The 14,044-nt window shown below is 56.5% G+C and overlaps 5 protein-coding genes across 5 annotated transcripts; 2 read left to right on the forward strand and 3 right to left on the reverse strand.

The window, feature by feature from the left end:
• On the reverse strand, positions 1-1,573 carry F5144DRAFT_88882 (uncharacterized protein). Its single transcript, XM_066793527.1, has 3 exons — positions 1,304-1,573; positions 521-1,241; positions 1-449 (listed from the first exon to the last, which is right to left on the reverse strand). The coding sequence occupies exons 2-3, from the start codon at positions 1,217-1,219 to the stop codon at positions 240-242; spliced, it is 909 nt and encodes a 302-aa protein (XP_066645804.1). The 5' UTR covers positions 1,220-1,241; positions 1,304-1,573; the 3' UTR covers positions 1-239.
• A 2,693-nt stretch (positions 1,574-4,266) lies between these two features.
• F5144DRAFT_88786 (uncharacterized protein) lies at positions 4,267-5,666 on the forward strand. The gene is made up of 2 exons (XM_066793526.1): positions 4,267-5,139; positions 5,256-5,666. The coding sequence occupies exons 1-2, from the start codon at positions 4,445-4,447 to the stop codon at positions 5,584-5,586; spliced, it is 1,026 nt and encodes a 341-aa protein (XP_066645805.1). The 5' UTR covers positions 4,267-4,444; the 3' UTR covers positions 5,587-5,666.
• Positions 5,667-7,934: 2,268 nt separating this feature from the next.
• Positions 7,935-9,672, reverse strand: F5144DRAFT_589770 (general substrate transporter; the record flags this gene model as incomplete). Its single annotated transcript, XM_066790087.1, has 5 exons — positions 7,935-8,484; positions 8,562-9,111; positions 9,178-9,372; positions 9,433-9,581; positions 9,644-9,672. 5 exons carry the CDS (start codon positions 9,670-9,672, stop codon positions 7,935-7,937), a joined length of 1,473 nt encoding a protein of 490 aa, XP_066645806.1.
• A 1,831-nt stretch (positions 9,673-11,503) lies between these two features.
• Positions 11,504-12,539, forward strand: F5144DRAFT_559788 (class I glutamine amidotransferase-like protein). Its single transcript, XM_066788168.1, has 2 exons — positions 11,504-11,931; positions 11,985-12,539. Exons 1-2 carry the CDS (start codon positions 11,601-11,603, stop codon positions 12,503-12,505), a joined length of 852 nt encoding a protein of 283 aa, XP_066645807.1. The 5' UTR covers positions 11,504-11,600; the 3' UTR covers positions 12,506-12,539.
• An 85-nt stretch (positions 12,540-12,624) lies between these two features.
• Positions 12,625-13,689, reverse strand: F5144DRAFT_481729 (dihydrodipicolinate synthetase family protein; the record flags this gene model as incomplete). Its single annotated transcript, XM_066785304.1, has 1 exon — positions 12,625-13,689. The coding sequence occupies one exon, from the start codon at positions 13,687-13,689 to the stop codon at positions 12,625-12,627; it is 1,065 nt and encodes a 354-aa protein (XP_066645808.1).
• Positions 13,690-14,044: the final 355 nt, after the last annotated feature.

Consider the following 14,044-nt stretch of genomic DNA (forward strand, 5'->3'; position numbering starts at 1 on the left):
AATGTAGGTAGGTTTTGAATCGATCGATGCGTTTCCGTTCCCTCAACTTTGATTTGAAAAGAACGACTTATGAAATTTACCAACACATTGATCCCCCCGCTGAGTTCCAAAGGATGAAAGCCAATAAACAGTGAAAATATGTTGAAGATTAATGACATACAGCCCCTTTTCTACAACGCCAGGCAATATGAAATGGTCCGGGGACGGGAGAGATGGACCTAGCGCCACCCTTGGGTGGATCACAACGACGGCGAAGGTTGCATGGTCCTGCGCTTGCGGGACAGACTGCCCCGGACGCAGTTGGGGAGAATCTGGGGCAGGTCTTGCAACATCCGATCCACAATCTGCTTCTCCTCTTCCGAAAGAGTGCCGTCGTCCATGTAAGGCAACTCCACGTAGATCTGCTCCATGATCTGGGGCATGATGTTGGTGATTGCGTTGGCCACAACCTATGGTCCGGTGCTTGCATCAGCATGCCATCAACCGGTCCGAATATACAAGTTTACGGGAGGTCACTCACATTCTCGCAGGTCTTGGGCAACTTTTGGTACCTTTTCACCAGGGCGTTGGCCGTGACCTCGATGCCCAGCTCCTCTCGCATCTTCTCCGAGATCGCCGCATACCCGTAGCCGGCAGCCCGGAGCCTTTTCAGCAGCGTTTCCTCATCGTTCTCCATTGGGGCAGCCGTGGACTGCTCTCTCGCGTTCATAGGCCCTGCTGGCGGCTGAAGCAGAGTTGCCTCATCCTCCTCCTCCCACACCATAAGGGGAATGGCTGTGGCAGCCGTGGACTGCTCTCCCTCGCTGGTGAACCATGCTAGCAGCTGATCACTAACGACAACCAGATGCTCCGCGTCCCATGATTGAGCGTTTTGGATTGCCCAGTCGGCAAAGAGATTGGACGAAACCTCGAAATCAGCCCAGTCGGATGAAGCTTCAACGCCAGTCCACGAGAGCCCCGGTTCGGGAATGTCAAACGATGGTAGCAGGTCGAAAAATTCGGATTGCTGCGGCTGGAAAGATTCATCGACGGCGGTCGGAGGGGTGGCCTGGGTGGCTGGGTTGCCGTCGTCCTCTCCATTCCAGCAACTCTCGCCGCCATCGTTCTCCTGAAACTGACTGGAACCAAGCTCGTCGCCGGGCTGGTAACGGCCATCGTAGGGGTTGGGAGCGCCGGACATGGTGATTGTTAGGGAGATGGGATCGAAAGCAATTGGCATCGTGCGTGGTAGGCCGGTGGTTCTGAGTTGCGGGTTAGAGTTGCGGTTCTGACTTGCTGCTGTTCAGAACCATACCTTACATACCGTGGGGAGGGCCGCGCTTGCGATGCATCGGGAATCGAGAATCCCGGGCATTCTCAGTGGAAATAAGGGGTATTTGAATGTAGGATGTGCCGATGTCCGAGGCTCAGAGCCCGCGCGTTGACCGGTGGCCATGGCTTGTCAGCTCTGCTCAGCATTTTGCTTTGGGCCCAGGGAGTCAGGGGTTGGAGACTGGCTCGCAATTGCAGGCGTACTTGTCCCGTCCTTCCCCCCAGCATAAACGGCACTTTGTCTTGTGGGCGGTGGGCTGGGGGGGGGCTTAATGCCTACACCCCGCAGTAAATTCGAAGTCTATTCGTCGTCGTGGCACGGCACAAAGCCTCAGCCGCAGCCTCACTGGCATCAAGCCCAGGTATGGTGCCACTTGGCGCCCAACCTCTTGGCCCAACCACGAAGACTCAGCTTGGACTTTGCGTTCGAGGCTGAATAGGTACTTTTGTCAAGCACAGAGTTCCATTCCCGATAGGTAAAATTGGCTCTGTAAAGAGAGCCTCGTCTGAACCTAGATGTCCCAGCGTTGTCTTAGCACACCCTGTGTGGCAGCATGCTGCGGCTGAACCACCGGGGAGGGTGTGACACGGTGGGTCCAAGGGCTGGCATCATGCCTCCGAGCCAGCCGGCAGAAGTGGTGTTGATTGGAAATTCCAATATCCCCTTTCGGTGGAGGTCTCAACAGCGTGATGGCAGGTACCTAGGTAAGTTCCATTTCCCAAATGGGGAATTGACGCTCATTTTTTCTTCCCCTTCGTCTACATAAGTAAGCTGGGTGCAGCACTCCCCTTGACTTTTATCGGTCATTGCAGTCTTCATCATTGGCTTTGACGCAGCCCTCAAACGCACAGCTTCTCAAGATCAATTCTAGGTCCGCACTCCCCTTGGCGTTTATCAGCCATTGCAGTCTTCATCGCTGGCTTTAACGCAGCCCTCAAACGTACAGCACAGCTTGCAACCAGACAGCAATCGGGTCAATTCAGACGTACAGCAGAGCTTGCAACCAGACATCAATCAGATCAAGAGCCTCAGGCACAAAGATGCAGGGTAACCCATCTGTGCAAGAACATGTCGACAAGTCGAATCCAACCGCGGATGCGGTCATGGATCAGGTGAATATTGTCTCAGAATGGGCCCAACCATGCCCGCCTAGAGTCCTAGACACAAAGCAGCTGATACCTTTTTCATCGTGATGAAGATCATCCAACGTGCTCTTGAACGAGCTGGCCGCCGGGTTGATCTGATAATCGCCCAGGAGGTCAAACGCCTCCTCTCCTCCCGACCGGGAGCTCGACACGAGCCGCACAACGCCACAGAAGGATGCCGACTCGCCGGCTAACGGATGCCGGGGGCAGACAGGCAGATCTGCCCCCGGCGATATCATTGTCGAACGTGTAAGGAGGAGGACCGACGGCTGGGCCCGGGCTGCTGTTCAGTCCCAGCCTATCCCCATTATCGAGGAGGGCTGCAGCAGTCTTGGACGTCAATTCCATTCTTGGATGTCAATTCCATCACTGGCAACGCCGGATGCCGACTGGCCGGCTAAAGACTAGCCGGAGGCCGACCTATATCATCGCCAATAGTCGAACGTCTAGGGAGGAGGATCGATGGTTGGGCCAAAGCTGTTACTTCATTTCATTTGTCACTTTCATTTTCTCGGAAGGGTGCCGCAAGTCTCGATATTTGAAAAAATGGGATTGGAGTTTCATAACTAAGGTATCTATTTCGGGTTGTTTTAGGTTGAAGTCCGACTTCGAAGTCAGGTACCTTGTCCTTCTTGCTAGGTCTGTACCAAGTCGGTACACCTACGCAGGTAGACTTGGAGTCGAGGTTTATAGCATTGAAGGTTCGATGAAGCCCGTTTTTAATATCCATTCCTGCCCAAAGCCCGTCGTGTTAAACGAATAATGGGCTCTCCAATCAAATGAACGTTTACCTAGGTAGGTATTACCTAGAAATGCGGCCTGTTGAGGGTTGATGGTTCCTTCCCTTGTTTTGAACTTTCCCAATTCCTTTCTTTCCCTCAGTCGCAACCCCACACCCACCAACCTGGGCACTGCACTGTCCGTCTGTCTTCCTTAGGTAACATGGAGCCGTTAATTCACGGGACGACTCAGGTCGAGGAACGCGAGCGGAATCCCATCCGGCACAACCACCTACCTAGTAACATTAGGTCAGCGATAAGAGGGTTTGACCCATTCAAATCACAGTTTCACACCGTGATTAACTTGTGGTACGTCCTCAAACAATCAGTCATGACTGAAACGCATCCAGGAATATCGATCAGGATCTCCGCGTCCAAGCCACGGTTTCCATCCATCTCCCTCCACCCACGCTCCCACGTCCCCAAAATCCCGCTCCAGGCACCAGAATAACCCGATCCAAGTCTGCAGATCGAGGACGCTAATGCAGGCGCGCCGTTGCATCAACCCCGGCCAGCCTGTGGATCGTCTCAATCAGGCAGGTCTGCCCCGGCCGAGAGTCTAAATTGCGCGGCGCAGCAGACCGTGGCAGGCCGTCGCAGACCATTGCGGGCCATTGCAGTCCACTGAAAATCCAAAGAGTTCTGCCCACGCGCCACCCGTTGCGACCTTGCAGTGGGGTCTTTACCGAACGAGCCAGCATGTTTTCGCAATTGCAACCCCAGACCGGCCGACGAGCCCACATGAGTGATGTCGCCAGAGGTTGAGAGGCTGCCAGAGGTCGCCAGGCGGGAGAGCCCACGAGTGAGGGTTGCAGTGCAGGTTGGCGCCGCTGGGCCAGTGGCCCCTTTCATGAAATTGGCGGGTTCGAGGGATCAGGAACCAACTTAAACGTGCTGAAGTGCCTTGTTTCTTCTCGACCCCCGCATACGGCACGTCCGGGAATGCGGGCTTGGGACCGGTCAGTTGTTGGGAACGTGGACGCAACTCGACACCCTTCCCCTCTTTTTTCTTTCTCGAGGCATGGCCATTCCTGAACTACATCTTAACTTTCCCTCCTGGCCCGACTCGCAGTTGCAATCGCAATCGCAATCTCCCCCAATTGACGCCGTGGCAACCCGTGCCGATAACTAACCCTCGGCCCGACGACGCGGCCCTGAACGCGACCACCGCAACACATCTATCCGCCCAATTGGAACACCTCGACAGCATGGGAAGACGAAACAAGAAGCCCCCGCCGCGGGTCTACCACGACGGCCTGATCCCCGCCACCCACGACACCTACCAGAGCTATCCCGAGGTGGTCGGGGACGACTTCGACCAGGTCAAGCACGAGAAGAGCTACCCAGAACTGGCGCCCCCACAGGACGATCCCGACCAACAACCACCCCCCCAACCACATCACCAATACCACCAACAACACCACCAAGACCCCCCAGACGACCAACACAACCATCAACACGCCCACCACCCCTCCACAATCCTCGCCCCGCCCAACAACAACAACAACAACAACAACAACACCAACAACCCCTCCCACCACCACTCCCCCCTCTCCCCCCTCTCCAACTCCCACTCGCACCCCCACTCCCAACCCCCCCCCTCCTCATCCTCCGCACCACCCCCACCCCCGCTAATCCACCCCCTCGCGGGCCTGCCCCGTCCCTCGGGGGTGCACTCACTGCGACAGGCATGGAGCGACCCCGGCGACCCCGAGGATCCGCGCCACGGCATGCTGTTGGATGGAGAAAGTGTGGCGTGGTGGAAGCGGCCGGTGTTTTGGGTGTTGGTGGTGGCTGGGGCGGTGATTGTGGTGTTGGCGGGGATTTTGGGGGGGGTGGCGAGTGGAAGGGTGGGGACCGCGCTTGGGGGGGCGGGGGGTGGTGCAAGGGGAGGGGAGGGGAGGTTAGTGGTTATTTCTTTTGGTCTGGTTGTTTGCTTTGTTCGGGGGATGGGTGGGGAGGGCGGATGGGGAAGTGCTGGTTTTATGTTGTATGATGGTGCTGACTTGTTTGGCGTAGCAGCGGCTCGATGCCCCCCGTGGCGAACCCAACTTGCCCTGGGTCCGGTAACCGCAACTACACCACCAGCGTGACGGGCGCCATGCCCAAGACATTCCGGATTCAGTGCGACGCCAACTACCCCGGCGGGGATGGGACCTTGGGACTGGTGAAGACCGACTCCGTCGATAGCATCGCAGGCTGCTTTGACGCGTGCGCGCGTGAGTCGGGGTGTGTGGCGGCTGTGTTTAGCCCCGGGGATGCGACGGAATGCTGGCTGAAAGAGTTTGTGGGGGTTGTTCAGGCCGGAGGGAAGGCTGAGGGAATGGTCAGCGGGGTGCTCTGGCAGTAGTGGATGAGCAGGTCACGGTGGGCGGGTATGTGCTTTACGTGGGATCGGATGATGTTGTATGTTTGGGAGGAGTATTTGGTTTCTGGCGGTCGGCGGGTGGTGGATCTGTTGTTTGTTTTGATACCTATTCCGGATGGAGGCGGCTCGTTGTGTATTTTTGTCACTTTCTGCCTGTTCGTGACGTACTTGTATATATCACCTTGTTCCAAACTCTCGACGAGATGGTGAATGTGCAGTCCGATGTGGATTGATGCTGTATTTTATTGCTCGATGCCCTGTCGAGGCTAGCGGCATCGACGTGGGGACTGGGTCTAGCCAAAGCGCGAGAAGTGTACACAAAGTGCATCCGGTCAGCGCTGGCCTATGGCGCATCGTCGTTCCACATTCCCACGGATGTGGGAGGCGAACCGGTGAAGAAAGGCATCACCAAGGCCCTCGGGAAGGCCCAGAACAAGAGCCTGAGGATTGTGGCGGGAGCCTTTAAGTCTACCCCCATCCGTAACCTCGAGACAGAGACGTGGGTACCACCGTTGGACTTATACCTAAACAAACGGCTTGCAGATTTCGAAAACCGACTCCAACAACCCGATCTGGACGACGGCCAAGGCGGCAAAAAGACGGCGGGGAGCGTTATCCTTACCGCCTGCCGCAAGATACAGCAGAGACTCAGCTCGAGGAGGGGCAACAGGGGCCGACCGCGAACCTTGAGACCTCAAGGGCCCACGGCGGTAGAGAGAGCCGCGGGCACGATCATGCGCTGGACGGGGGGAACCGTAGACACGGACAAGGCAGTAGAAGAGGCCTGGAGAGCGAGGTGGTTAAAGGAACGGGACGGCAGAGCAATCACCAGGCCGGCGGACGACTTTGACCATCAGCGGGAGACGCTATTCCGGAACGAAACCCTAAGGAGGCATGACGGTCTCAGCAAGGCGAAAAGCTCACTGCTCATTCAAATCCGGACGGGAGCAATAGGCTTACGGGACTACTTGTTTACACGGGAAGTCCCGGAGGTTCTGACGCCTGCCTGCGAGTGTGGCGAGGGACGAGAGACTGCCGAACACCTGGTAGTGTGGTGTTTGGCCCCACCGTTGACTCGAAGATGGGAGAGAACTGGAATTCGGACACGACGGGACTTTTACTCAGTTCTACACGGTATCAATCCCACGACTGCACGGCTTGCGAGGAGGATCCTCGACTGGCTGATGGACTCGGGGAGGCTGCCGATGTACAGCTTGGCCAGGAGGCTCGAGCTGGAAACGGCGGCCTGAAGCGCCCCCGTTCGGAGGCCAGGAGGCCTCCTCTCTTTGTATACGTAGACTCACCAGAACGCATCGTTCCTTGATTGTTGGTAGGGGTTTTTCACCCGGCCCGGGAGGGCACGGTTTTCCTGTACACTAAATAGCAGAGGGTCCGGCACGCCCTAGGGCATAGCGGAGTATGAATAATAATAATAATATTTTATTGCTCGATTCGTGCTCGCAACCTTAGTATGTCGTTGGTAACCTACTTCAGCAACGACGCGGGGCCGAACATATCACCTTTTTACAGAAATAATTAGCAAACAGCACGGCAGTCCATACTCGGAGAATACATGTCATTCTTGAACTCAACAACATGAGTTCCCAACCTGAATCACAAACCGAGGCCTCGCAGCCGAAAACACCCACTGAAGGCGAGCATCTCTACTTTTCGTTGAGCTTCACGAATGCTAACATGTTGTCATAGACCAACCCTTGCTCGAGTCAGAGCAGCCCTCCGCGCCATCTTCCTATGCATCTATCGCGACGTCAAACACCAACACGAACAACCCCCCAGCGGCAAACGACACGACCGCGGCCAACAATCGGGGAGACGTACCGGGTCCCCTGACGAGGCTTCTGGACATTATCTTTCAAGACTGCGGGTGCGACCTCGAGCGCGGCGGACAAAGGCGTCATCGTCACGACTGCGAGCTGTTCTGGGGCTTGGTGTTTGTTGGCCTTTACACCGTCATTACGGTATTGGTTGTTGCTGTCTTTTTGAGCGTGAGCAGCAGCAGTGACTAGGTTGGATATCTGGATATCAGGGGTGGCTTGGTCGCGGCCCGGTGCTTGGTACCTCGCTATTTACGGCCCTACCTTGCGCTGCAGACGAAAATAGGTGTTCCGGGTTTAGGTAGCTGTCTGCACTATCCTTGGAGTGTCTGGCTAGGTACATACATGACAAGTTATGGAGCGTGGAGTACCCAAGTTTGGAGCAGCAATCCTATCATGTAGCTTTACGCGTTGACAGGGTCAGGAGCAAACCCTCTCACCCAAGATCCCCGGGCTATCCTCCGTGCTACTCTCCATTACAATGTCCCTCCCACCCTACCTGTACTCAGCCTTCTGCTCCTGCGCATTCTCCTCCTGCCCATGACCCGAACCAGCATACGCATCGACATGCGCCTTCGCAAACTGGCGCGCCGGCGTCTTGTTCGCAAACAAAATATCCAACTCCTCATACGTGCGCCCCTTAATCTCCGGCAGGCGGAAATACGCCCACACAAAAACAATAAACGCCGTACCCCCCCAGAAAAAGCCCGACTTCCCCTTAAAATCCCACGCCGTCGGGTTCTGCATATAGCTGTACAGCACCTGCGACACAATATTCGTAACCTGGTACGCCGTGCGCGCGAGCACGACCGACAGCGGCCGCAGGCGCACGCTCGACGTCTCGGACGTGATGCTGTACGCCAGCGGGCCGATGGTCAGCGAGTAGATGAACAGCCAGAACACGCACAGCCCGCCCGACGGCCAGAGGCCCTTCTCGCCGGCCGAGACGTCCAGGATGCCGAGGATCAGGAGGATCACGGTGAGCAAGCCGAGACCGCCCACGTACAGCGTGCGGCGCCCGAAGTAGGTGATCAGCCACCAGGAGCTGTGGTAAGGTGGGTTGGGGGTTAGTAAAGTCATGGGTGGTTGGTGGGAGACGAGATGGGGGATGGGGGTTCTTACGCGACAGTTCCCAGGAAGGCCATCCCCTTGGCGCCGAGGCCGAGGTTGAAGGCGTTGTACTTTTCCATGCCGGCGGTGGTGAAGAAGTAGGTGGGAGTGTAGGCAAAACTGCTTCCCGACAAGATCTGGCCCATGAAGGCCACCATGCAGATCTCAGTGCGGCGCAGGTCATTGCCGCGGAAACAGTCGAGGTAAGTGGCGCCCTTGGTGACCTCGGCCTCGAGCCTCGTCGTGCGCACCATCATGGCGAGCTGGGCGTCGATCTGCTCGTCCGACTTCCTGCCGCCGAGTCTCTTGATGGAATGCTTGGCTTGGTCTAGGCGGTCGGTACGGACAAAGTACCAAGGGCTTTCGGGGGCAAGGTAGGCAATGACCATGAGGGGAAGAGGCCACAACCATTGGATGGCAAAGGGGATCTTGTAGCCCATCTCGCCGACGATAGGGAGGCAGCCTCGGAGAACACCGCTGGCAATAAGCTGGCCGATGGCCCAGCACAGGTTCACGTAGGTAGTCAGGTAGCCACGCAGGTTGGTGGGGCAAACCTCGGAGGCTAATAGAGATTATAGAAACCGAATCAGTAACCAGGTAGCCTAAGTTCACCCAGGTTTAGACTCACCATAGGAGGGACAGAGGGTCGCAAAGACACCCCAGCATAGCCCGCACAGGATCTGGCCGCCTACGAGGACGCCAGCGTTGGGGGCAAAGAAGACGACGAAGATAAAGGCGTTCAGGAACCCCATGGCTCCGATCATGACCCAGCGGTAACCGAATCTGGAAGCAAGGTACCCGTTCATGAGACCGCCTTGAGAAGCTTGCTGTTAGCACGAGTCATGCGAGGAATAAAGCTATCAAAACCACCGTGGACACGTACCAAAGATAGCACCAACCGTGCTGGCCATGTTCAACCCCGTCTGCCACGGGGCCGAGACCTGCCAATCGTCGGTGTCCTCATAGTAGTCTCCAAACTTTTTGGCAAACTCGGGGTAAGCAAAGAAATTGCCCATGAGAATGGTGTCATAACTGTTACTTTTTTAGTATTTCTCCGGGCCGGGTTGTCAGAGTGCAAACTGAAACAAACATACCCTTCCATGATAATCGCCATGGAAATCATGACGGACCAAAAGACGGCCCAGTGGTTCGCCCGCAGAGCCTGCATCAAGGTCTGAGCGTGTTCATCTTCGGTTGCCTGCTTCGCCTGCTGGAGGGCGTTCTGGCCAAGTTTCTCCTCGAGGTCCTGGTCAACCACCTTCTGGAGGTGGTTGACTTGCACCTTTCCCGTCGCCATGATGGGGACTTCTCAGAGGCTTCGAGTTGCGTCTGAGTTACTACTTTGCCTCAATCTGAAACGGTGTAGTTACGGTAGAGTAGGCAGACGCATACCTCTCGTCGACCGCAGGACGCAATGAAGGGTTGCATCCGATGGTGGGGAGAGGGTGACGGCGGGCTTTGTATGCCACATGGCGGCTTCGATTCACACAACCCAACATCAAGAATACCCCGGTCGTACAGACATGGAGAAGGTTGGGGTTGAAGTCTCGACCCTGGCCAGAGGACCTGGAGGATCGCCTAGAGTGGGACTGGGGAAGGTAACATTGAGCCGTTGGACCACTCTGATTCGACCCACGGCCAGAAATACCCCGACCTGCCCGAGATCACAGCGAACAGTTTCCCTCTCAAGATTGGTCGGACCCTCTCGCTCCGCCGAGCCTTCTCGGATACGATTTTCATCCACCACTAAGAGCGAACCTGTCGACGAGCTCGTCGCCGGACTCGTGCGCATGCATGATGCTCTCCCCTGTTGACGCTGAGGATGCATCTTGGCTGCTGACCTATCATGGATCGAACATCGTTGGCGACAGAATCAAGGAAAAGGGAATCGGCAGGGCAATCTGACTTTTGGGGACTTGCATGGCAAGTTCCCACGTGGCTGCATTTGCTTTATCGGGTTCTTTCAGAAGATGACACTGAGCTTCAGATGTGTTTGCACGATGCAAAGCATGGTTGATCCACCGTCGGCCTGGGGAAGACGTTGAAAGGATCATAACCCTTCTCTCTGGCGGAAAAAGAAAGAAAGAAAAGAAAGAAAGAATAGCTGGGTATGTACCATGTTCTCGCTTGGAATCCCCGAACCCTCGACACCACCACGCATCAACCAGAACGGGCTATGAAGTAGAAAGCCTAAAATCAGAAAGGTATCCAGTGACCCAGCGTTCTGGGCTGAGATTTGCTCGGTGGGGGGGATCGGCGGGCGAAATACAGGGCTCTAATTCAATATCCTGGTATTCACACAGTCACATGTGTCTGTCTTTAGATATCCATGGATCCGCTGCATGTGATAAATTTAGAATAGGCTCGATGAAATCATGACGATATTTTATATATCTGGCTGTAACTCGAAGTTGCAAGATAGAAACTATCATAAGAACCCCCGACCCCGAGACGCGTACGGTTCAACGTCGTACGGTTCAAACCACACCAAGCCCTCATCTGGAGGACGCGATCTATAAACCGACACTAATGTTTGGAGATATTCTCTGATATTTATAACATATGAAAACTAAGGTTGTAAGTATAATCTTGGGTTCTCTTTCCCGTCTCAGCGGCGACATGCCGGCTCACTAAGAGTTGGAGACTTTGGAGTTATTGGGACAGGCACGGTGAGGGCTATTGGTTTCAAAACAGATAGCATTGGGGGGGTGGTTCATACCAAGGTCGATGTCCAGGATATTTACTCCTCAAGACGCCATACATGTCGGATAAGCCAGTTGGCTCAACTGCAAATGAACAATGAATTCTTGACTTGGGGTTGGATGGTGTTCCACATCGTCGTCATCGCCCCGCAGTATTCCAAGTCTTCCCACTTGGCATACATAATAGGGGTACGCACTCAGTAATCTGATATGAAGATATAAGTTCGACCCGACACCGTGTTCGTGGTTTGTTGAATCACAGTTCTAAGATCGACAGGCGGGAGATCGACAGCCCTTTTCTGCAGCTAGCGACGTATATACATGCAGCAAGTAACCCAAAACATCAACAATGGCTACCCAACACCTTGAATTGGACACGGAGTCCGGCAGACCAACGGTGCGCATGATGGTCCTCGAGACTGATGAACCACACCCAGAAACCAAGTCCCGTCGGGGCACCTTTGGCGAGATCCTCCACCACCACTTCGCCAAAGCCGGCAACGCCCATGATCCCCCCCTCGGCATCGAGACCGATACACGCTACGTTATCACCGAGAAAGGAGGCACCATGCCCAAGGCCCACGAGTTCGACAATTGCGAGGCCCTCTTAATTACGGGCAGCGTGTACGACGCCCACGGCAACGACCCCTGGATCTTGGACCTCCTCGCCCTTCTCAAAGGTAACCCCCCCTGACCGGACCTGAGACGAGTGCACCCTGGCTAACGCCGTTAGAACTCTGGCTCAAGCACCCCAATATGCACTTCTCCGGCGTCTGCTTCGGCCACCAACTCCTCTGCCGCCTCCTCGGGTCTGACATCGCCTCTGCCGCATCCACTGACTGGGAGCTGGGCCACTCCAAGATCAACCTCAGCCCCCTCGGCCAGAAGCTGTTCCAAACAGACACACCCGAGGTCTACCTCCACCAGATGCACCAGGACTACGTCGTCGCCCCTCCGACAGCGGAATCTTCAGGGGGGTTGCTCGCCCCGGGGACCAAGGTTGAGGTGTGGGGGCACAGCGAGCATACCAAGGTACAGGGGGTGTACATCAAGGGCAGGCTGTTCACGACGCAGGCGCACCTGGCGTTTGACGAGGGCATGGTGAAGCGGCAGATCCAGATGCGTGTGGATAGTGGGAGCATCGAGGACCTGGAGCACGCGGACAGGGCGGCGGAGACGGCTGAAATGGACCACGATGGGGATGTGGCGGCGGCTGCGATACTGCGGTTCTTTCATGACGAGGGCGTTGAGTAGGCTGTAAAGCGTGGGTGCAGCAGAAATCTAGACTTTTCTTTTGCTTGTGCAGGTTGTACATATCCCCATCCAGGGACCCAAAACATGCAGCCCTTTCCTTGTATATTAACCCCCCCACCTCACTGACTCGGCTTCCCAAAGTCCTCCAACCCAGCCTCGAACGCCATCATCTCCTCAACCTCGGCGAACAACTTCTCCTCCTCCTCCTGAGACAGCGGTTGCACAGGCAGCCTCGGGATCCCCCCATACCCATGATACTTCTGCAGCACCGACTTGAACCCCGGGATCGCCCTCTTGGTCATGGCCCAGTCCGCACGAGCCAGGCGCTGCTGCGCAACCCGCGCTTCCTCCCACCGCCCCTCCTCAAACAACTTATATACCTGAACACATGCCCTGGGAAAGACATTCGCGGCACCCACAATCCCCCCATGCCCACCCACCGCCAACGCCGGCACAATCGCATCCGCCACCCCCGAAAAACACCTAAACCTCCCATCCCCCTGCATCTCCCTCTCCCCCACCACCCTCGCCAACTTGCCCACATTCCCGCACGTAAACTTCACCCCCGCCACCCCAACCTCCGCCAACCTCCCCAACAAATCCGAATCCAAATCCAACCCCCCCGCCGCCGCCGGATAATTATACACCACCACCTGCACCCCCTCTCCCCCCTCCTTCACAACCCCCTCAAAAAACCTCTCCACCACCCCCCCTCCCTTCATCGCCCACCCAAACGCGCTCGGCACCAGCACCAACACCCCGCCCGCCCCCGCCTCCCGCGCCTGTTTCACCAACTCCACCGTCCCCTCCAACGAAGCATGCGACGCGCCCGAGAGCACCGGAACATGTGCGTACCCGGCGCCGTCGAGTGCGGCGCGCGTGGTGCGCGTGATGGTGGCGCGCTCGGTGGGGGTCAGGTGCGCGGCTTCGCCGTTGGAGCCGTTGGTCACGAGGCCGGTGATGCCGGCGCGCGCGAGGCGGAGGGCGTGCTGCGCGGTGGTGGGCAGGTCGAGGGTGGTGGGGGAGGTGGTGTGGAAGAAGGCTTGGGTGGGGGCGTAGATGCCGGGGGGGAGGGGGGAGGTTTTTGAGGGGTGGTGGTGGTGGTTGGGGAGTGGTGATGTTGCTGTCGTTGCCGTTGCCGTGGGGGCGGAGGGTTGTTCTTGTTGGGGTTGTTGCGGTGTCATGGTGGTGGTGTTGGTGTAGTGTCCGAGGGAGAAGGTCTGAGAAGAGGAGGGTGAGTTGTGGTTGTGGTTGTGGGAAGGGGGTGGGTAGTGTGTTATCACGACTCGGGAAGAGTTGATGTCCGAGTTAACTTGCAAGTTACGAGTTCAAATGTATGCCGCGCAGAGATGCCGGCCCTCGCGGTCAAGACAGCTGAGTCATGCATCTGTTCGACCGCATGTGCCGGAATGCACCGCCATACCCGCCTGCTTGGTACTGCGTCAGCCGGAGCCCAACCAGAACACATCCCCGCTTCGTTGAAGGTGGAATCTTCATCGAATACCCGTTCGATCGGGTGGTTGTGACGGGGAAAGGCGG

This window comes from Chaetomium tenue, assembly GCF_020726465.1.
Source record: "Chaetomium tenue strain MPI-SDFR-AT-0079 chromosome Unknown F5144scaffold_2, whole genome shotgun sequence".
Classification (NCBI taxonomy): domain Eukaryota; kingdom Fungi; phylum Ascomycota; class Sordariomycetes; order Sordariales; family Chaetomiaceae; genus Chaetomium; species Chaetomium tenue.